Source organism: Trachymyrmex septentrionalis, unplaced genomic scaffold, assembly GCF_001594115.1.
Source record: "Trachymyrmex septentrionalis isolate Tsep2-gDNA-1 unplaced genomic scaffold, Tsep1.0 scaffold86, whole genome shotgun sequence".
NCBI lineage: Eukaryota > Metazoa > Arthropoda > Insecta > Hymenoptera > Formicidae > Trachymyrmex > Trachymyrmex septentrionalis.
In genome coordinates this window covers 803,667-828,261 of record NW_017306049.1, presented here as the reverse complement: position 1 = coordinate 828,261, position 24,595 = coordinate 803,667, and the positions used below count along the sequence as shown (strand labels likewise).

The 24,595-nt window shown below is 30.9% G+C and overlaps 2 protein-coding genes across 12 annotated transcripts in view; one reads left to right on the top strand and one right to left on the bottom strand.

The window, feature by feature from the left end:
* LOC108755185 (glycogen [starch] synthase) overlaps positions 1–3,161 on the top strand; it is a 14,330-nt gene extending 11,169 nt beyond the window's left edge. For all 4 annotated transcript variants that reach the window (XM_018498048.1, XM_018498047.1, XM_018498046.1 and 1 more), the window contains 6 exons: positions 907–1,117; positions 1,207–1,343; positions 1,418–1,550; positions 1,781–2,167; positions 2,251–2,451; positions 3,110–3,161. In XM_018498048.1, coding sequence (XP_018353550.1) covers positions 907–1,117; positions 1,207–1,343; positions 1,418–1,550; positions 1,781–2,167; positions 2,251–2,451; positions 3,110–3,142 — 1,102 coding nt within the window. In that variant the 3' untranslated portion in view covers positions 3,143–3,161. The remainder of the gene's footprint in view (positions 1–906; positions 1,118–1,206; positions 1,344–1,417; positions 1,551–1,780; positions 2,168–2,250; positions 2,452–3,109) is intronic.
* Positions 3,162–10,214: 7,053 nt separating this feature from the next.
* The window catches only part of LOC108755182 (mitogen-activated protein kinase-binding protein 1), a 51,787-nt gene continuing 37,406 nt past the window's right edge, over positions 10,215–24,595 (bottom strand). For 3 of the 8 annotated variants that reach the window (XM_018498035.1, XM_018498033.1, XM_018498034.1), the window contains exons 20-26: positions 22,502–22,633; positions 22,205–22,341; positions 21,899–22,097; positions 21,701–21,821; positions 20,035–20,225; positions 13,874–13,891; positions 10,215–11,135 (exon numbers count right to left, since the gene is read on the bottom strand). In XM_018498035.1, coding sequence (XP_018353537.1) covers positions 10,762–11,135; positions 13,874–13,891; positions 20,035–20,225; positions 21,701–21,821; positions 21,899–22,097; positions 22,205–22,341; positions 22,502–22,633 — 1,172 coding nt within the window. In that variant the 3' untranslated portion in view covers positions 10,215–10,761. The remainder of the gene's footprint in view (positions 11,136–13,873; positions 13,892–20,034; positions 20,226–21,700; positions 21,822–21,898; positions 22,098–22,204; positions 22,342–22,501; positions 22,634–24,595) is intronic. The other 5 variants (XM_018498038.1, XM_018498040.1, XM_018498036.1 and 2 more) reach the window with 4 other exon arrangements.

Below are 24,595 nucleotides of genomic sequence, written 5' to 3'. Positions count from 1 at the left end.
ATATATATATATATATATAAAATTCACATTTAATTATTTAAGCATTAAAGATTGTACCTTTATATGCATTTAATTTCTAGTTCTTATTGGTTATGTTCTCACATGTACTTAAATAAGATTCTTATTATTAATATTGTAAAACGTTTTCGACCTATCAAGATTGAGAATAACTTTTTGATAGATCGAAAATATTTTGCGATATTGTTGTCTTTGAAATGTTTGATTACGCTTTGAGCATTGATTATATTGTTTTACTAATAAATAATTTGTAAAAAGATTATTTTTAGCGATCACTGAGCTTGGCTCATTAACCTCTTGATTATTGTAAGGAACATCTAAATATTTATTTTATGTTAAGTTCAAAAGTAGAAAAAAATCTAAGAGAAACGTACTGTACCAAAAGTTAGATGTGATATAAATAACTTTTCTTAAAATTTTTAAGATCATTTTAAATTTATCATTATTTTTTAAATTATATCAGATGTTTTTTTTTCTAATTTTATAATCGGCCGTCATGTGGTATTAGTATCATATTTGACTGGCTTATCACTTTCTCGAGCAATTTGTCTGATGCTGATGTATGGATTTATATTGACTGTAACGTTGGTCCATACTTACCTTGAAAATTTTCACATTCAAAGTCATTTGAAAGGCACAGTATTATGAGTCACTAAATTTGTTTTATAATACTGTCAAATTAGAAATATATAATTTTAAAAAACATTAATAACTTTAAAATAATCTTAAAAATAATTTCAAGGAAAAAGCGATTTGTATTTAATGCAATTTTTTTTAAATGTTTTCTTCTATCTTTAAATCTAATAGAAATATTTGATGTTCTGTTTCTTATAATTTATCTTATAAATATATCTCTCATACAATATTCAAACTTATATATGTTCGCAGACATTATGATTTTGATTTAGACAAAACATTATATTTCTTTACCGCTGGTCGATATGAATTTGGAAATAAAGGAGCTGATATATTCATAGAAGCTCTGGCCAGATTAAATCATTATTTAAAAACGTCTAGACCTGACTTAACAGTGGTTGCTTTCCTTATTTTTCCTGCAAGAACTAATAACTTTAATGTCGAGTCTCTCCGTGGTCATGCTGTGAGTCATTATTATTTTATGCAATATTAATTTAATATTTGAAATAATAATTATTAATATGTGTGTGTCTTGTTAAATTACTATTTCAGGTAACAAAATCTCTACGAGATACTATCAATGATATACAGCAAAAAATAGGGAAACGGATGTATGAATTATGTCTCTCTGGTCGCATGCCTGAAGCTCAGGACTTGTTGGAGAAAGAGGATACTATTAAAATAAAACGGTTTTTCAAAAAATAATTACACTAACATTCTGTAACTAATCTTGATTTACTTGACGTTCCATTTTGTTTTACAGATGTTTATATGCTCTGCAAAGAAATGGATTACCACCTATTACGACACATAATGTTGTTGATGATTGGAATGATCCGGTGTTAAATGCCATTAGAAGATGTAATCTTTTCAACACTGTCCATGATCGTGTTAAGGTATATGTAATGACACAAGTACACACATGACTTGCACACATACGTACTATATTTTAATTAAGGGTTTTAATTAAGCACTGAGATTAAAGCTTACTGCACAATTGAAAAGCATAGGCAATAAGAGCAGAAAATATTAGATTTCAACCCATCAGAAACTGTATATGCTACAATAATCAGATTTAATACATAATCAATATTATACTTATATAGCTAATATGTATTATTTATAGATGGTATTTCATCCAGAATTTTTATCTTCGACAAATCCACTATTTGGTCTTGATTATGAGGAATTTGTTAGAGGATGTCATTTAGGTGTCTTTCCTTCATATTATGAACCGTGGGGTTATACACCAGCTGAGTGCACAGTTATGGGAATACCCAGCATTACCACTAACTTATCAGGATTTGGATGTTTTATGCAGGAGCATATAGCAGATCCGATGAGCTATGGTATTTACATTGTCGATAGGCGTTTTATTGGTTTAGAAGCAAGTGTTCAACAGCTGGCTCAGTATATGTTTGATTTCGCACGACTTAGCCGTCGTCAACGTATCATTCAAAGAAATCGTACAGAACGTCTTAGTGATCTCCTCGATTGGCGAAATCTTGGCATTGTAAGACATGCATATCTCATATTTTTTAATTATTTATTTTGTATCTTTTATATCTTCTATATCTTCTATATCTATTTCCATAGTATTATCGTCAAGCAAGAATAAAGGCGTTGACTACAGTTTATTCAGAACTGGAGTCAGAATATGCAGAGGGTGGGGTTGGTCGATTCAATTATCCCAGACCAATCAGTGAACCGCCATCTCCTTCATCTTCACGACATACGACACCGGCCGCTTCTGTACATGGTTCAGATGACGAGGATGAAGTTGATGATGAAAAAGAGGTAAGAAAGATAAATAATCTGAACTTTAATTTAAATATTGTATAACGTAATACACACACGCGCGCATATACAGAATGTCCGGTAATGACAGCATAATCTCGTAAAATAGACTGAGTAAAAAAGTTATCTACAATTTTACAATTTTTGCAATAGTTACGAGGCATTGGGTGCTTTCCAGCAAGGACACAGTCAAACACTATGTAACACAGTGAATCGTACTTGTTTAACGTAGGCAAACAATAAAGATGTAATGATTCACTGTGTTACACTGTATCTGAGATGTTTTCTTTTGCTGTGCATTGACAAGGCTGTTTATAATAAACAACTTCTCACATGTCTAGTAACCTACGACGATGAATAGTCATATTTCATTGCGTGCTTGTATTTAGCAGTAGGCCGTACTATTCAGCGATTTTTAGAAATCAATATTTTGTTTAACTATTGCGAAAATCGCAAAATAGTTCAGGACTTGTTGACTTTGTTTAGTGCTCTACTTGCTCACGAGAGATTATATGGTCATTACACCTTGTATACATATATACATTTGCGCGCACACACACACACACACACACACACACACACACACACACACACACACACACACACACATCATCCACACATATGTATAAAAATAATATATCATTCACATATATCGTAGCTAGAAGAATTAAGACAATCAAATGGAAGATAAATACAGAGACCAAGAATACTAAGAACAAGAAGAAATGTGCGATAAGTTTCAAGATAATTTATGGGATGCACATATAACACAGCGTTGCCAAAATATTAGTTAATTCCTACATAAAATATATATGTGTATATCTACATATTTAAAGTCTTAAATACAATTTTGAACGGTTCTTTATTGTTTATTATTTTTCACTGCCGTGCAAAGAACAAAAGAGAATAGTTAGTAAATAAAGATATATGCAATAATTATTAACTTACTCATTGCTTTATTCGAACTTTATTGATCACCGATTTATGTTTTATTTGTTAATTGAGCAATGTATTTCATTAAGCAAATCCAAACTTTTCATTATATGACATAATCAACAATCATTTTGCTTATTCTAATATCTTAATATTGAAAATCGGAATATATAAAAAAGGAAGATATGTAAAAAATGTATGTTCGCAATACATTACGTATTAATTGTGTTTGTATGTATAGTAATATAATCACATAATCAATGAACTCAATACATCTGTAATTACATTATAAAAATAATATATTATTGTTGTATAGAAAAGTGTATATTATTTTTATTATAGAATTAGAATTTTTTAATAAAAGTTTCTGTCATGTTGAGTTACTTAATCCTTGCAATATATTCACATTATTCATGTGGCAAGAAGCAGCATTCGAAGTAAATTATGCATACATATATTGCAAAAATTTTATAAAAAATGGATATAGATAAAAAATTACTACAATAAATAGAAGACAATTCAACGATAGAATAGAAAATTTTACTTCATAATATTAACATAATATACAAAATGAAATAACTAACAATAAGTTACATTTTTTGCAATATAAGGAATTTGGCACTTATAATAACAAATTATCTATTATATTATGAATTTTTGAATAAATATTTATACAATACAGAAGCAATGTAATATATTATAGAGTTAATAACAATAACTACAGCTTTCTGTAACAAATAGAAATAGTGTACAAAATGATTATAATTTTAAATAATTAGTAATTACATCTTTAATTCAGTAAATATGACAAAGAGTGATAATTTGGAATGGCTTTCGCATGACGCTAGTTAATTATCATCATATATGCTATGAGATTTCATATTCATATTTATCTATGTTTTTTTATACTAATAGATAACATTAAAAATACTGTACTAAATAACGTTAAAAATATTAATACTAATTACAAAATATTTTAATTTTTAATATTAATTATTTTAGTATCAATTATGTATAAATAGCATATCATTTAAAAATAATCTAAATTCAAAATTTTTATTTTTTCAATTATAAGTAAAAAAGAATCATCAAATATTCATAATAAACATTAATATCTTTGTAAGCGATAAATCAATAATATAATATGTACTATTGAATGACCATCATTTGAACTTAAATGGCACTCTTATGAATTAATTAGAATTTTGTAAAGAACGATGAGAGGGATACTGGAGTGATCAAATTGTCGCAACATTGCATATTGATATCATGAATCTCCGAATTGACTGAACGAAATAAAACATTTTTTTACAGGATTAAAGTAGACAAAATTGAAGTAGTGCAGTCGGCTTTATATAAAAATCAAAGAAAGTTAAAAACTTACTTATTTTTCAACTCGTAGAACTGTCACCTGATATAAATGTTTTCTCAATACAAAAGTTTTATAATTCGTATGAACAAAAAAGCGACATTGCACTACCCGTCAGATTACGTGAACGGACAATACTAAGTTTATGACACTAAGATTAAAAGTTTAAAAAAAATATTAATTTGCAAATTTACGTGTATACATATGCTCAGCGAAGATCCAGAATGATAAACAAAACAGTAACTGTATCAAATTATGTTCAGCAATAAATGTTCGATCTTACAAAAGATAACGTAACAATATGTTAAATAAGGATGTATGCGTTTGAGTGAAACAGAACGAAATGTAAGAAATGAATTAAAGATGTCACTATTATAAAAATTTTTAATTTGAAATTAAAGCAGGGAGCACATAGACTATTGTATATTACACTAGACTGCTAACTCCCCACATTTTCCTATATAAAAGTGCTGCCTGCACGAATTAGAGTATATCCACACAAATTTGCATAGCCGCATAAACATATATACATAAACAAAATTATCCAATTGCATTTCTCTTTTAAAGTCGCACATAAAATGTGATTCGATAATTTTCTTTATGCATACGTTTATGCGGCTATGTGCAAGTTTGTGTGGATAAACGGGAAGCACAGACTCTTGCATAATGCATAACACGTAATGCATAGAGAAATTAACCAATTAAAGGTCCTCCGTTTCCTCCCTTTCCATGAAATAAAGAACTCTGATTGGTTGAATTTCTTATGCTTTGTGTTATGCAAGAGTCTGTGCTCCCCCACTTTAGATGCGCAGAATAAGCCGTCACGTAACCACACATACAGAAAAGAGGTGCCAACAGATCATGTGACCACTCCGTGATTGATTCAAGATGTTGTATATTTCTCTGTGATTGGTACAAGATGTTATATATCTTTCTGTTGATTAGACTGGCGTGGGCCTTATTTTGACAATGCATATATTTTAGGAAAATTGTTGGCAGCAATTAAAGGGACAGAGTTAGTTGGTCTAGTGTAATATATAGAAGTCTATAAGGAAGCATGCGATAAGGTATAAGAAAATGAACCAATTAGAGTCCTTTATTTCATGAAAAAGAAGAAAATGAAGAATTTTAATTGATTTTCTTATGCATTATGCCTTATATAAAAATCTGTGCTTCTCATTTAAAGGCAGCACAGATTTTTGCAGCACAGATTTTTGCATAACACATAGTGCACAAGAAAATCAACCAATCAAAATTCTTTTCCATGAAATGGGAGAAAAAGAAGGATTCTAATTAATTGATTCGCTATACACTATGCAAAAGTTTGTGCTGCGGCCTTTATGATATATCCACACAAACTTGCATAGCTGCATAAACATATGCATAAAGAAATCCAATCGCATTTCTCTTACAAAGTTGCACGTAAAGTGTGATTGGATAATTTTTTTTATGCATACGTTTATGTAGCTATCCAAGTTGTGTGGATATACCCTTACGCTCCTGAGTAGTCATCATACAGCCATATTGAATTGACGTTAGAAGCGAGAAATGACATTAATTTTTATTACCATTTGTAAGTAAAAACAATTTAGATAAAACGAAATAATGAGAGCGTTTTAAAACAATTGTAAAAAAATGGATGAAAGCTATACTTATAAACTATCCTTCTGATAATCAGTAAATAATTGTAAAAAGTGATAAAAAACACGTGGTGCTTTTATTCAATACGCATGCGCAATCTATTTTCACGTATCTTTCATCATTTTTTACGATTATTTACTGACTGTCACGGAGGATAAGCATAGTTTTTGTTCATTTTTTCACAAATATTTTAAAATGATTTTATTTTATTAGGGATACACCGGCTCGTAAAATTACCGGATATCGGATATCCGAGCAGAATGTAACATCGAATATCCGGTATTCGATTGGATATCCGAGAAGGCAATTTCTTCGAGTCGAAATTTCGAAAAAATATTTTGTAATAAAAAAAGCCTAGGGAAAAAGATTGTAATTTTGTATAAAATATTATAGCATCATGAATATGCATACATATTTCTAGAACATTTGTATAAGAAAAAATCAACAATTTAATGATCAATATCAAATTTCAACCGGATATCTCCCCGGATAATAGTGATATCCGGCTATCCGGTCGGATAGTAAAAAAATGCTATATAATACCGGATACTTTCCGGATATATCAGGTCCATCTCTACATTTTATTTTATCCAAATTGTCTTTATTTACAAATGATATGTAACAAAAAAATTGACATGTAACATTTCTCGCTTCTGATGACATAATTCAATATAACTGTGATGACTATACTTAGGAGACTTCAAAAAGTCTGTACTATCGACATTGATCAAGTTCGACCGTCACTCCAGCATCACCTTAAGAGAACTAAACAGTCAAAAATCGCTTTTCTTGTATTTTTCAAAATTTTCTATCCTTCCTGAATAAATTCATGGATAGATGTCAAAATTCGCAAAATTATCGATTTCGCAACCGAAAGGATCGAGCGACATACGAATTCGATTTCGTCCATCTGCAGATAACCAGAGAGTCCATCAAAAAGGAGCTGTAATATAAAAGGGCTCACTTTTTCTATCATACAATATAAAAAAATGTATAAATGAACAGGAGCGACGGACTTTTAATGTCCTAGAAACATCTTATAACTTTTCTAGAGATGTGTATTAGTGACAATTGTACATACTTTAAAAATTTTTAAAATTTTAAAAGCGTTTTTTTTTTCGAAATTTTTTCTTGGTTTTGCCCTAATTACAAATCGACGGTTCAGGTTAATTTGAAAAAAATTTAGGTTGTGTAAAACATGTATCAATTCCCGTTAAATCTCCAATAAGTCTGTAAAAATTAGAATTTTTAAAAAATTACGTTTTTTTTTTCATAAAAAAATTATTTGAAAAAAATCATCGTTTTTTATCGCCATTTTAATAATTATGTTCCGATTATTTTTTTCTTTTTTTTTTAAATTTTGCTGGAAACTATTGCTATGTTCAACAGAGAAAACTAATAAGTAAACGATCAGTAATTCTTTAAATACGATTAGTTTTTAGTTCTTCGCGTGTAGGAACCAATCGTATTAAAGAATTACGGAGCGCTCACTGGTCAATTTTTTGTTGAACACGGACTCTGAATCTAAAGAATAACATTTCGCAATAAAATGTTAATATTTCACTTTTTAAATTCTGTATCGATATAAGAATAAAAAATAATTTTTTTCAAATTTCTTATACGGTCGTCCCTTTGTCGCACCATTAACAAATACATACGCACACGTGTACGCACGCACGCACGCACGCACGCACGCACACACAGGGTGTTCCAGAATGATCACCAAATATTTCATGTGCAGATATAGCGGACTAAACTGAATTGAAAAGTCCTCTATCATTTTTCAATTTTCGCAATAGTTAACAAGATGTTCTACTTACTAAAAATCGCCGAATTTGGTCTTCAATAATTTTTTACTTAAATACTATCTATTTTACAGAAAAACGATAAGAGACAAAAATTATTTATTTTCTTCTTGTAAAGCTCTAATTTTTCTGAATTTTTTATCGACTTTTTAGTATTGTATTTTTTTATTGGCGACTTTTTTTTACCAACATGAGTTTTTACCAAAATGCGGTACTAAAAAATTCTGAAAAAATTCTCACAACTTTATGAGAAAAAAATAAACAATTTTTCTCTCTTACTGTTTTTCTATAAGTTAATACTACTTGAATAAAAAATTATTAAAAATAAATATTCGGCGATTTTTATTAATTAATATCTTGTTAATTGTGAAAATTGCAAAATGGTAGGATTTTTTAATTCAATTTAGTCACTCTACCTGCATGATGAAATATTTGGCGGTCATTCTGGGACACTCTGTATATCTAGAGACACAGTGTCTTGGCGCTAAGCTAAACGCAGCGACGTCATAGCGCGAGACCGGCCGTGCTCCTTTACGAGAATCGACAATCTTTATACCAGTGTTTTTTCTCAAAATATATATGCTGACAATAAACATTGATAAAAGAATAAATCTGGATTTTCTTTCATTTCTTTGTGTTGTTTTGTGTGTGTGTGTGTGTGTGTGTGTGTGTGTGTTGTATGTGTGTATGTTATGTGATTGACTTATAAACAAAATTTTTATTTTTAAGCGATCTGACTGTCCAGTCCTCTTCAAATAAAATATATAATATACATAAAAACAGAAAAAAGGAATATTACAATAGTAATATGTAATTTTAATACTTTGATTATGCGATATAATTCGACAAAATTCATTGACATATATTTTTTGCAATTGAGCAGAACAATTTTGAATTGATAATGTGGAATTATAACTTTTTTTTAATATGTTTATGTAAAAAAAATATGCAAGCATATTAATTTACGTGACGAAATATAGTTATTGTAATATCATACGATACGATATACATATAAAACTGTAGTATATATTATGATTAATTATAAATCAATGATATAAACTTTCATTTTTTCAATTCAGTCCATTATTAAAAAAGAAGTTTAAGAATCTATATTAAAATTATATAATTTATCGTCAACATAGATAACTAATCTTAAATAAAATAATATACTTCTATAATTCACATTTTGAAATATAAAATTTTATTAAAATATTGGCAAATCTTTATCATCTAACTATATTTTTAGTCGTTACATTATTAAATCCGGCTACTCGAGTCTGATTTAAAACTTAATGCAATGACTAAACTTATAGTTAGATTTTTATTTTATACTGGCAAGTTTCATTTTGCATATTTTTTATAACGATTTTCCGCAAAGCTTTGTTAGTGAAGGAAAAAAGATATTCCTTCTTTAGACCGTTAATACAGATAACCTTTGGTTACATAATAAGAGTACTACTATATTATTGTTATTAATATCGCTCAAGGTATACATGTATATATTTGTTTGAAAACTATTCTATTAGTCTTTAGTTAATTGGCATTTTCACGATATATGGCTCCAAAATACAAATGGATGAGGTCGTTACAATCGGTTCTATACGTACATTTAAACAATCTACGATATTTACTTTGTTCATACTTGTCCATCTCACAATTTATCTAGGTAAATGGCGTAGACTAATTCTAATATCTATTAGTAGTTGAAAATATATAATTTATATTTCACATATATAGAATATAAAAACGATGATAATGAATTTCGATGATGTATGTCATGTTACATCTATTAATATTAATTTATTATATATCGAATTTAAAAATTAATCACAAAAGCAGATATAATCCACAATTGGCAAAAAGCGAAAGAATTTCTTCGTAACTATGCGATATGTATACAGAGTTTTTGTGTGCGGTGACATATCTACTTTATTTTTATAAAGCAAAATATACTTGAGTAATCATCACGGTCATGAAATTATGATGTAATAAGTGAGAAATTAATTTTTGTTACTTGTGTCATTTGTTAGTAAAGACAATTTGGATAAAAGAAAATGGTAAAATCGCTTTAAAATACTTGTGAAAATAGATCAAAACTATCCTTCTCCCATTGACAGTCAATAAATACTTATAAAGATAAATAGTTGTGAACAATAAAAATGAAAATAAGCTGCGCATGCGCACTGGATAAATGCGCGCACGTGCCCTTTAATATCTTTTATGACTGTCTATTTACTGACTGTTAGGGAAAATAAAGACAACATCGATCCATTTTTACAAGTTTTTTAAAAATGATCTTATCATTCTGTTTTATCCAAATTATTTTTATTTACAAATAGCATATAACAAAAATTAAGATGTCATTTCTTGCTTATGACGTCACGATTCAGTATGGTCACGGCGACTATTCAAGAGCTTTAATTCTCAAATTTAAAAAATTATGAATAATATAATGCTTGAAAACAGACTACTACGAGATATATTCTTCGTATTATCTGAATATATCGGTTAAATACGATGGCATTCATGTTTATTTTTTTCAATTCAGATGGACGGATTAATTTATGTGTGATTTGATTGAGTCCCACCCATCTTCTGTTGCATCATAGTTAAGAGCAGTTCGGAATATTGCTGCATCATATTGACTACCTTGCTCTGATCCTGACCCGCGAATAATTCTTGAAACTTTGCCGTCGCTTCATTAGTGATAGCGTTCTCACTATTTCCGTCATTGTCATTCTCACCACCAGCAACAACCAGTCGTAGAGTATGCATAGTTTCATTAACGGACGATTCCAATCCTCGTAGCATTGTATCTCGGTCGATCGCTCCTGTAGATGGGTCATTGTCTATCGTCAAACGTTTGTATAATTGCACGACATTGTCCGCAGTGCGTGTAAGCTCGTCTGCAATCGTATTGCACAGTTGTGTGGACACTGTAAGAATGCGTATCAGTATTATATTTATACTACGTATGTGTATAAATCCAATAATCATATATGTATAATGAGAAAATAAATTTAATAAATAATGATGTATCGTAAAGTATGCATGTTATATTGGTTTTAGATCCGAATTTCATTTGATCTAATTGATATCTATTGAGCTGTATAATCTTTAAATTTTTTTTCTAAAGGTTCACTAAACAGTCTATTGATGACTGCGTACGTGTGTACAATAAATAATTAAAATTGTATGAATAGGGTTTTAATGGATTTTAACAAAAACTGCCGACATGTCTTAAGGATAAATATAAAAAAAAAGGTAAGTATTATTCAGAATCGTTTCTTTAGTTCAAATTTTAATAAAAATATACTCATTAGATGCGTTTTCATTTAAAATAAAAGAATCTGACAGAAAAACGCGGCGATTTGTTACTCGCGAAACAAGTTATTAAGCATTAAAGTTTGTCAAGTATTAGGCTATTCCTCGTCCTGATGAATTAAACTGCAACGTTCACGAAACATTGGCATTCTAAGAATGAATCCTATTCTTAAGCACATGTGAATTATTTTCGCATACGAAAATCGAATTTCTCGATTGTGATTGGTCGATTGTATACGGAATTGCTATTTTCGTATGCGATGTTTGTTCAAGAATAGGGTCCCTGGACACACAGAGATAACCCGCAAAACGCATAGTTTCTGTATTCCTCAATATGATTAGTTTATACATTTAAATCCATAAGAAATCAAAAACAAGAACCAATTTTTTGAGTACCATAATTTAGTGCCTAAGGACATAAGGTAGCTCCTTACCGATAAATGTCGATAGAGATTTTGTACGACTTCCTTTTTATATTATGTATCGAGTCATAAAGAGAAAGTAGCAATTACTTTCGTTCTCATTTTGTAAAGATCATATTCTAATAAACATTAAAAAATATCACTGGATATTAACATATATCTATGTATATTATGTGAAACACTCAACATTGGTCCTTCAAGCCAAATCACCAAGGGTAATGGTAAATTCGACATTAAAAGCAATTAGATGATCCGCACGCAGGAATAAATATAAAGAGGATCTGGAGGCTTCGCTAACAGCAAAACAACATATATCACACAACGGTAGTTGGAAACCACAATATTCGGTAAGTTATACCAAGATAGCCAAGCATAAGGCTAGTCATATATTTAAGTTATCAAGATGAGCGACGAAAAAAAAATAAAACTATTGAAAAGAAAACGCGCTAATACAAAGGTGGCACACGGCAAAAATTACATTGAGTTCATGGACATCGCATCAGAAAATGCGCAAGGCTCGATTAGATAAGCTCAACGAGAACAATATGATACCGTATAATCAGAATTAAAATTGTTGAATCAGAACGAGGCGCTAAATAAAGAAAGTTTTAAGATTACATTTTTCGCATAGAGCAGCAGAATATAGCTAATTATAAGTGAAGATAACGTCAAGTTATCGACTTTTCATCTTCAAAGCGCGACCGCGCACAGACGGAAATGTTCGTTTGCCCAAGATAGTATTACCGACATCTTCTGGGTGCTATGACGAGTGGATGCCCTTTCACGATACCTTCCATTCATTAATTCATACTAATATCACATTATCTAACATCCAACAACGATCCCATTATTTCAAATCATCTTTGGTTGGTGAAGCAGCGAAAGCAAATGCGAATGCCTGGTCGATGCTCAAGGAACGGAGATAATTTTTTTAAATTTATCCTAAAAATATGGTAGTGTGGTACAATACAATATTTTAACGATTTTTACCATGTACTTTAGTAAAATTAATCAAATTTATTTTATATTTTATTATAGTTTTATTAATGAATGAGAGAAATTTATACAAAATTCTTCAAAATACAATGTTGTCACAGAACTATCACATTTTTAGGATAAATTCTAAGAAAAAAATTCTCTCCATGTATGATAACAAACGCGTTATAATACGCAAACACGAGACTATCTTTGAGTTACCTAGTATTTCTAATGCTGATTCTACAATGAGTCGGTAGTCGGAAATCCTAAGTTTTATCGGTAAAGTTAACCAGTAGCCAACTTGTACAACTAACGCTAATTGGCCAACTTCATCGATTAAGACTAAGAGTGCCGTCAAATGTAATTTGCGTAAACATAATTTAGGTCAGCCAATCAAATCGTTTCAACTAGAATAATGTATAATACCTGATACAATTTGATTTGATCGGTTGACGCAAGTTTCGCCGCATGTGACAGCACCCTAAGACTTCCGACTACAAACTTATTGTAGAATCAGCATAAGAAAAATCGAGTACTATTAAGGAAAATCGTAGCTAATAGATCGAAATATATAAAAGCACTGAAAGCACTAGACCGGCCGACAAACGCTTAATATATTGAATATTAGATATCAACCAAATTAGATACATTGACAATGAAAGAATAGTAAACAAGCTTAATAGGCTCTAGTGTATCTGATTTCAAGCAAATGGTAGATTTTCTATTACACAAAAGTCAGATCTTAGAACTATAAGTAGTTGGCAAAGGATTATACGCTGCTGCACCATCCAATACTGAATCAAAATCTAATAAATCGAAAAATACTACTTCACTTGTAGTAAATGTTAAAGGGAAATGTCCGATATGTAATGTGGCGACGATCATTTTATTTTTCATTGTAAATTTCTCTTTAGATATAACGAAATTATTAGTAGATATCTTTTAATTACCTATTTTATCCACGCCTACTGCAAGAATAAAAATGTTAGATATATGTATAATGTTAGATATCGACTATACAACATAGATGTATTGATCAATGGATAATGATTGCATACAGGATGTTTAATGTAATGGTCTACACGATTTTTTTAGACACTTCCAATAGTTAAGGGGATCCTAAAGACGATTAGTCATAGTGTAAGTAGAACATACACACAGATGATTTACGTGTCATTGACACATTATATACTATTACATCAATATTTCGCTCACGTATGCCACACTTGCACATTTTTCGTATAATAATAACGTTTTAATTAGACGTCTAAGTTCAATTTTAAGAAATCCACGTTGTTTTTTCATGCAAACTATTAGTTTGTGGAAGTATAGATTGCACGGCTTTTATGCGAAGCAAATATTGTCACGATATAATAGTTCTAGAGCGTCATATTGGACTAAAAAATAGTAAAGATCTCAATTTTGAAATTTTTTTATATTCTCAGCATAAACTTCACCTCATGGACACGTATTAATGTGTATATTTTAATCCTGGAAAAGGATTTTCGAATTTGTAAAAGAGGAAAAAAGTAATTGTTATACAAAAATTATATGATTTTTAGGAGAGTTAGATGACTTTAGGATCTCCTTAAAAGAAAAAGTTGAAAACTAAATATTCATCTATTTTATGCAGGCTACAACATGCGAGATAAAAGAAATAAAATTTTTTTTCAATCAAGATTATCTTGAATTTTTTAAATGGCATTATACAATTTTTTTCCATAATATCGTAGGAATTTTCAAGACGAATTCAATGTACTATCGAGAACTTTTATTAACAGTCCTACACTAGAATTCTCTTTCTCGTTTTCGCCTAATATTAAATATATACCTATCTCACTTTAAGTTCCAAAAGTACACTGGTTCAGCTACAAAAAGCAAATTCTCTGCTTATAACAACCTAACATGATTTCTAAAGATATCTCTAAGATAATTTTAAACTATTCGTATATTATAGACTACTCTTCTGTGTACATTTCTAATCAGAGCTGTAAGTACTGCTGTTACAAATAATGCTGCGAATAATATTTGATATTAAATATCAATAAAATCGATAAAACATTAATAAAAGTAATATTCTCAATAGATGTGTGTGAAGTTGGTATCTCATCTTTTGGCACCGCAAGTTTTGACACAAGTTCCATTGGCACTTACAATAGTTATGTAATTCCTGATAAATTTTAGAAATAATTCCGTTCTCTAAGTATTTTTAAATAATAATTAAACCCACGCTCTAATACCGTACATCAAGAGTGAATTACCTCTTAATAGCCAGTTTCAGCCAACTTTTTGGCATTTTCTGATAGTTCTACAATAGTTCTTTTTATAAGTTTTGTTCAGAGTTACAGTCTTTACGTATTTTAAAATAATTTTTTAATCTGAGCACTGGTTTTTTTTTAGCTAAATCAACGGAATTATTTCTAATACCTATCAGGAACTATAGAACTATTACGGGTGACAATGGAACTTGTGTCAAAATTTGTGTCAAAACTATAGAACTATTGTGGTGCCAAAAGATGAGGTGTCAACTTCACACACATTCTCGATAGTGCGTTGAATTCTTTTTGAAGACCCTTATAATATTATAGAAAAAAATGATATACTATTTAAAAAATTCAAGATGATTTTGACTTTTTCATTAAAAACTTTTGACGTGTTGTCTGCATGAAACAGATGAATATTCATCTTCCGACCTTCTCTTTTAATTGTCGGAAATGTTTGAAAATCGTGCAGACTATCACACTGTATAAATACATCTGCAATTATATAAATCTCAAATTGGAAAAAAAATTGGGAACTTCCGAATAAAACACTCTTCCAACTGAGGTGAAACTTTACAGATAATATTGTTACAACATACAGAGTGTGCTAGAATGACCACTAAATATTTTGTGTGTTGGTAGAACGGACTAAACTGAGACTCAAAAAATTCTTTATCTTTATTTTGCAATTTTCACAATAGTTAACAAGATATTAATTTTTAAAAATAGCCGAATATTGGTTTTAAAATAACTTTTTACAAGTACTATATATTATATATCAACTTTATAGAAAAACAGCAAGAAACAAAAATTATTTACTTTCTTCTCATATACAGAAGCTCATAGAGAGAGCTCATAGAGAGAGCTCCAAGAATCATTGCAGAATTTTTTATCAACTTTTTTTATATATTTTTTTATATATTGGCAACTATTTTTATTAATATGAAAAAATACAGTATTAAAAAATTTTGAAAAAATTCTCAACACTCTAAGAAGAAAATAAATAATTTCTGTCACTTGCTGTTTTTAAAATTGATAGTATTTGAGTAAAAAAGTATTTAAAACCAATATTCGGCGAATTTAGTAATTAATATCTTGTTAACTATTGCAAAAATTGCAAAATGGTAGATTTTTCTCAGTTTATAATAATAATAATAATAGTTTATAATAATTATTTATAAAAATACTATCTTCAGGTTTTCTATATTTTAATTAATAAAAAAATTAAAAGAAAAATTTATAAAAATAATTCCATACATAAATACGAGGTCTGTTCAAAAAGTATCGAGAATTTTGAATTTCCGCGGATTACGTATATTCGATTTTCGATTTTTTGTGGCGTTATGTTGGTACTCATGTCTCTCACTTATGCCGATTATAAGTTCGGCCTTTTTGAATGTTCAGTTAATTTTTGACAGCTGCTTTGCTTGCACGTGTTTTGGCTCGTCTTCGATTTTTGCCTATTCCAAAAAATGGATCAAAGAATCTGTATCAAATTTTGTGTGAAAAACAAAATTAAGTGCGCGGACGCATTCCGAATGTTGACTGTGGCATATGGTGAAGCTACCTTGGACCGAAGCAACGTTTATCGGTGGTACAAAATGTTCTCAGAGGGCCGAGAAGATGTGAACGACGAAGAGCGTGCCGGACGCCCGAGCACGTCAACAACAGACGAAAACATTGATGAAGTGAAGAAAATAGTATTGGCCAATCGTCGAATCACCGTTAGAGAGGTTGCTGAGGACCTAAACATATCGATTGGCTCGTGCCATTCGATTTTTACCAATGATTTGGGCATGAGACGGGTCGCCGCGAAATTCGTACCAAAATTGCTCAATTTCGACCAAAAACAGCATCGCATTAACATTGCTAAGGAGCTGTTGGACTCTGTCCGCGACGACCCAAATTTGCTCCAGAGGGTCATAACTGGTGACGAATCATGGTTTTATGGTTATGACGTGGAAACCAAAGCTCAATCATCCCAATGGAAGCTGCCGCACGAGCCAAGACCGAAAAAAGCGCGCCAAGTTCGGTCGAATGTGAAGGTTTTGCTTACAGTTTTCTTCGATTGCAGGGGCGTGGTGCATCATGAGTTCTTGCCACAGGGTAGAACGGTCAATAAGGAATATTACCTGCAAGTTATGCGCAATTTGCGCGAAGCAATCCGCCAGAAACGCCCGGATTTGTGGAAGAACAAAAATTGGCTTTTGCACCATGATAACGCCCCTGCTCACACATCGTTGCTTGTGCGCGAATTTTTGACCAAAAACAACACACTAATGATGCCGCAGCCACCGTATTCCCCAGATCTGGCCCCCTGTGACTTTTTCTTGTTCCCGAAACTGAAGAGGCCCATGAAAGGACGACGCTACGCTACGATTGAGGAGATAAAGACGGTATCGAAGGAGGAGCTGAACAAGATAAAAAAAAATAATTTTTTGAAGTGCTTCGAGGATTGGAAAAAACGTTGGCACAAGTGTGTAATATTTGATGGGGATTACTTTGAAGGGGACAAAATAGATATTCATGAATAAATAAATAATTTTTGAAAAAACACAAAATTCGCGATACTTTTTGAACAGACCTCGTACATTAGTGACATCAGATATATTTAATAATCAAAACTAAACCTAATCTAGAACATCTATAATAAGGAATTTGATCAAGTCATGATTAATCCTATTAACCATGCCAACAAAAGATTTGAGATCTATTATGTCGACTGGAGAAGACCTTTCCAACGACTCTGATGTTGATGCGTAGGCTGCTGGAAAAGTTTCTACAAACAATATAAAAAAAAACATGTAAAATTCGGTAAATGGTTTTATCGTTTTTCGAAGTATTCGCTTTTAAAATCGATACATTTTTGCATACGCTCGAACCAATTTTCGAAGCATTTTTTCCACTCTAAGGCTGTACCTCAGAAATCAGTGTACAAAATGTTTCAACAGCTGCTTCAGGTGACTCAAATCGCTCACCACGCATCTTATTTTTAATGTTTGGGAACAAAAAGAAGTCATTAGGTGATAAATCAGGTGAATATGGACAATGAGTCATCAATTCGACATTATTACTGGATAAAAAATCAACGGTTTGACGTGCTGTGTGACAGCTGGCGTTGTCATGATGAGACGATTTCGGTTTGTTCTACGCAATTCATTTATGACTTCTGGCAAACAAATTGTTGTATACCAATCAGTATTTACAGTCCTTCGATCCTCTAAAGCCACGGTTGTCATATGTCCGGTATAACTGAAGAAACAAACAATCATTTGCTTGGCAGCACTGCGTAAACGAACAACTTTTGTTGGTTTCATTTTGAAATACCCAAACAGTGGATTGTTGTTTACTTTTGGGCTCATACGAATAGATCCATGTTTCGTCCCCAATAACGATGTTGTAGACCAAATTTGACCGACCTCGGTGGAATTTCTTGAGCATTTCTTTGCTCCATTTAACACAAGCCTGTTTTTGAGCTTCGATCAAATTGTGTGGGATCCAACGACGCAAAGTTTCCGTACGCTCAAGTGATCATGCAAAATCGTATGTATTGCTTTCATGTCAATGCCTAAGGATGCCTGAATCTCACGGTATGTTATATGCCGGTCTCGCTCAATCATTTCACGCACATCAACATTAGTGGCAACAACAGACGTGGATGGAATTCACGACCTTCACGGAATTCATCACTAAGAAAAGTACGTCCACGCTGGAATTCGGCAAACCAATTATAAACAGTCCCATTGGATGGTGCTTCATCCCCAAAAGCTAATTGAAGTCGATCGATGCATTGTTTCGGAGTTAGATTACATTTGTTATCGTAAAAAATCATTGCCCGAAAATTTTCACGCGAAATTTCCATTTTCTTACGAAATAACTTCTTTTAAAATACTATGCAAACAAAACTAGTTGGCTTGGGTACAAACTGTCAATTGAATTATAGATTAAAAACGTTTAATTTTACGGATATGATAGTAGCAGAACGTTGGCGCCCCTGGAAGTACTAGATTGCAGAAACTTTTCCAGCAGCCTACGTATATGTTCAATGTTATCAAAATCATGACCCTAAGTCAGAGGTTTTAGCTGTTGCTATCTGTTAAAAAGTTATTAACAAAGAAGAAGTTAAGAAATAACATCTTTCTGCTATATGCAATATTAGAGACTACTTAATAGTAGTCTTTCTAGTGTTAAGTAGTCTTATTTATTCTTCAACCTCCCTTCTTACATAAGAGAATTGAACTTTCCACGCGAAGCGAGGCCTACTTCATCTCCCCCTCTGCGGCGTCCGATTGTCCATGAGAAGTGAGGTCCATCCCACCTCCTGCTCTGCTTAGAGAAGGTCCTAGGCAGAGAGGAGGTAAATAAACCTCTCTTTGCGTGGAAGTCCAAGGTCCTTATGCAGGGAAGTGTGGAGTAATTCTTAATATCGTAAATAACAGAAATAAGACATTATTTCTTAAACTTTTTTTGTTAATAACTTTTTAAGAAATAACGAACGACAACTAAAATTTCTTGGAGGTCACTCAGGGTCATGACTTCGACAACATATGTCAAGGTGAAAGTAATCGGAGAGATCATTCCCAATTGGCACACCGTCATAATTTTTTAAATTATTTTTTACCTTTTAAACTACAGAAAATCCAAAGCTGGAATTCTCATAAATAATCACTATATATTGTAAAACAATATTATCTGTAAAGTTTCAATTTAGTCAGAAGGGTGTCTCATTCGAAAGAACACCCGAAAATTGTATAATAATGCTTATTATTTTGTAGATTTATGTTTTTTAGTGGAATAATAATGGAATAATTACAATACTGTGCGTTTAATGACAATTTTGGTATACTCACATTTAACACTAGTTACGTCGATAGCACGATCGGTATCTTTAACTGGTAGTTCGTGTGGACTAGGCTCCAATTGATTTTTACTTGCCACAGATATTCTACTTCCATCTTGTCCGATTGCGTTAGCACCACTTCGGCCATTCGTGATGATTGCTGATCCAGATCTTCTTACTGTTGTGCCAGGTAGACTTAAGCTAGTCAAATAAATGCTGTATATAAATAATTTATACTTATGCTTATTATATTATTGTAATTTAAGTAAATATCTGCTTTAATATACACATTTACTGACGAGCTTGATTTTAACATACATTGTCAAGATTATTTTATTAAATATTATTGCGCAAATTTTAATTATAGCTCATTGTTTTGATTTAAAAATTTTAATCCAAGCAATTCTTTCATTGATTACATTATCGTTATTTAACTTAAGAGAAATAGTATTACTTCGACGCATTATACATATATGTATATGTATGTGTATTTTTTAATACTATACCGTATTATTATATGCTCGTTTTCTATACAAAGCAAGCTTCAATATTTATCATTTCTTTTCTAGTACAAATGAAAATAGCAGTACATTTTAAGTGAAAATCAATGGGTGCTTTCAATTTGGTAACACAAGTCGATGCAATTGTTATTCTATCTTTGATACTCTCTGTCAAGAAAATAGAATGATGTTTGTGTCTGCTTGTGTCACCAAATTGGAAAGCACCCAATGCTAATTTCTGTTTTATAGTATATGATAGACTCATAATTTAATAAGACGAAAAATTTTGTGATATAATTTTTTAGAGCTCTATGAGAAGAAAATAAACATTTTAATATTACTAAGGGAACATATATGTTATCAACTCATTGGATTGTATACATTGAAAAGGATCTTAAGCGGGTCAAAACATTTATCTAATCATTGTCAATTAATCGAATAAAGTAATATTATATCAAAATCTTGTGTCTCGCTTTCAAGGCAATTTTATGCAATTGATTTACTTCACTTGAGCCTTAATTCTTATTAATTTGTCCAATTTTTATCACTTGTTTTTCTGTAAAGTTAATAGTACTTGAGTAAAAAATTAATGAAAACCAATATTCGGCGATTTTTGGTAATTAATATCTTGTTAGCTAACATATCACGGAAATTGCAAAATGGTAAAGGACTTTTCGACTCGAATTTAGTCCGTTCTAGAGATTCTTTAATCAGAATCGTGACACGAGACGATTTGAGTCGACTTTTGTATGCAGGATAATAGTTTTAACAAAATCGATAACAGAGAGAGAAATATGTTAGTATCTCTGTCTAATCTTAACAGCGTTAAAAGATTACCTTTTTTGACAAATTGTGTACATATGTGCGTGTTAATGAATAAGTGCGTAGTATGTAAAATACTAGTACTGAGTAGACTTCTTGTAAATAGTAGGTATGTATTGTATAGTAGTATGTAAATTAAATTAGTAAAACAACAATTCCATTGGAATTCAGCCATCATGTTTGGCCAATATCTCCTTAAAAGTTAATTAAGGTCATAGTCCGATTCACGTTTACGATATTTAAGAATCATTTGTTATTTATTAAATGTTAAACAAGGATAAATGATGCTCATGAGTATTATGAGTGTGATTCGGATTGCGGCTTAAGAAAGCTATCAAAGTATCAGATTTTTACCTGGCAGAGGAATGATCAATACTGATACTTCTAGGTCTTGGTGGTAATGCCGGTTTTCCTCCATTCGATGAAGTATCCTCTGAACTTGAATCTTCTTGATTTCCTGCTTGACTTAGATTAACTGTAAAAGAAATGTATACAAGTAAAGAGCAATATTCATTAATATTGATTACTGATATAAAGTGAAACTTTAAATACCAATTGAGAAAGCTCCTTGCATTCCTCGTCTTCTCAAGATTGATGAAATATTGTTACCAGAAGAAGTCAATTTATTTTGATGATTGATTTTATTTTGAGAACTAATCGTTGGTCTCATCAAACCACTTGTTCTGCTGTTGATGGAGTGACCCCAGCCTCTACCTCCCCCTGTTATACCAGCGTCTGATTCAGAGTCACTCTATAAATGACAATGATTTTTATTTAACGTATACTTTGTGTGCGTGCATGCGTACGTTATGTATGATTTTCAGTGTTCTTATTGTTCATACACATCGCAAAACATACTTGGTTTAAAACACCAACACTGCTGCTTCTCGTTATGTGAGTCGAGTGATTTTTTCCTGACATATATCTGAATTGGCTGCTAGGATTGGTACTTCCCAATTTCGCGCTTATATTTTTATTTCCTAATTTTCCTGAAACTATTAATTGTCACTAATTCGGAAAAGAAATTACATAGATATTGTCATATTTTTAATATGCAAAAGACAAATATAATTATAAAATAACTAACAAAAATTTTCTTTAATGAAAATGACATCGAATATGAGAACATATTATCTAAATAGAACGATAAGATACCTTGTAAAGGGCCATGCAATAACCTATTTGAAGGATTGATGGAAAGATCACTCAACGAACAGGCACGTCTCATGCCACTTTCTTCTTCGTTGTCAATAATTTTTAACGAGATTCGTCCCTCACTACTGCCAACTGTTAACAACGCGCACACACATGCACTAATCGCTACTATTAAATTTGCATAATGGATTTCTTTTTTTTAAATGTTTATTAAGAAAATCTTTATTTTTAAGAAGATAAATAAACTACAATAAGAGAGAAGCACTATTTTTTAATAATAAAAAAATATATACACAATGTAAAAATAAATAAATTTATTATAATAAATATATAGAACACACGCGCGCGCGCGCGCGTGTGTATGCGTGTAGAATATATTCAATAATTTTTTCTTTATGTGTATAAGATCAAGTTCAAAATAAGTTTAATTTTACAAATTTTCTACAATTAATATCACCGGTATTTAACATGGAACTTCTTGCATAAAAAATATAGCGCGACATTACAATACAGAGAAGAATAATGACGAAAAGGAAAGGATAATGTTGTAACTTAATGAGAAAAACAATGTGTGATTCCATGCAAAATGAAAATGACATAAATATTAATAAAATCTTCGCATGACTTGAAAAGCATTTAAACTGAAAAGTAAGATGCTGTAGCCTTGAAATAAAATTGAACGCGATTGTTCATAAGCAATAAATAAGTGGACGATTAACTATGGTATTTTGTCAAGACACAATTCACTTTCATATTTAATTACAAAGGTATTTCAAAAAGAAAGAGAAAATTTTTGAAAAAAAGTACAAATATTAAAATACAAGAAAAAGTTACAGTAGGAATAAAAAATAAGTAGTCATTGCAAAAACGGTAACTGTATGATATTAATTTCAATTTTGCACTGTCTGATCGCATTATTTGGGAATCTTTTTGATCAAAAATCTCTCTGTAACTTAATATAAAAGTTCAAAATATAAAAAAAAATACTTTGTTTTAAAATTGTAATAAATATTAGTTAAAAATTGATATTTTCAAATTATTATGTTATTTCTATTTTTCAGTTTGGACTATAAAAGTATAAAAAAATGTTGATATATATAAGATGTAACTAAAATAAGATAACAAACTTCAGGGCCAAGTTCTTCAAATCAAAACACGAAAAAAATTCATACAAATATATGTCCGCAAACTCACTGTTACTAAGATACAACTCAAAATGTTTATTAATAAGGAAAAATAAAAAATTAATATTTATTATTATTTAATATTATTTATTTTCAATTTTTCATTCTAATAAATGTTCAAAGTGTCTTCCATTTAATTCAATACATGCTTGGACACATCGGATCATAGACTGTTGCTCTTTCAAAGATCTCGGGACAATTGTAAATGATGCATAAGCATTAAAGATAATATAGCAAAAGATTGGCATAGCATATCTTCATTGGCAACTAGAACTTTATAAACTAAGGATAAATTAATGCCCATTTCCACCAACGTAAATTAACTTTAATCTCGGTTCAATTTACTTTTCGTATTTTTCTAATTTTTAGAAAAATACGAAGAGTAAGTTGAATCGAGATTAAAGTTAATCTACATTGGTGAAAACGGATATAAGTGTTCCCATAGATAAAAATATGCAGGATTTAGATCGGGAAATCGTAGGGTCATGCAACTGGTCCTGTAAATATTTTATATCTCAGTAATAATAAATTTGCAGACATATGTTCATATAAACTTTTTTTCAGTTTTGATAGGGAGCTCAGTCTCGAAGTTTGTTATCTTACTTAGTTACACCCTGTATATATTGGGTGGATCCATATATTCGTTCGCTTTTTGTTAGTAGTGCAAATTTTTTCCGAATATCTCCGGTTCTGGTTGCCTAATCGGGCAATCCAAATATGTTTTGGAAAGGTGACAGTCCGCTCTTTTCATCTGTCAAATTTGGTTTCATTGGCATTAGTTTTGTTTGTGCTATAGACCTGTGAACATGTCGGAGAATAAGGTGCATTTTCGGCACATTTTGCTTTATTACTTCAAGAAAGGCAAGCGAGCTGCGGAGGCCCACCGAAAGATATGCAGCGTATACGGGGA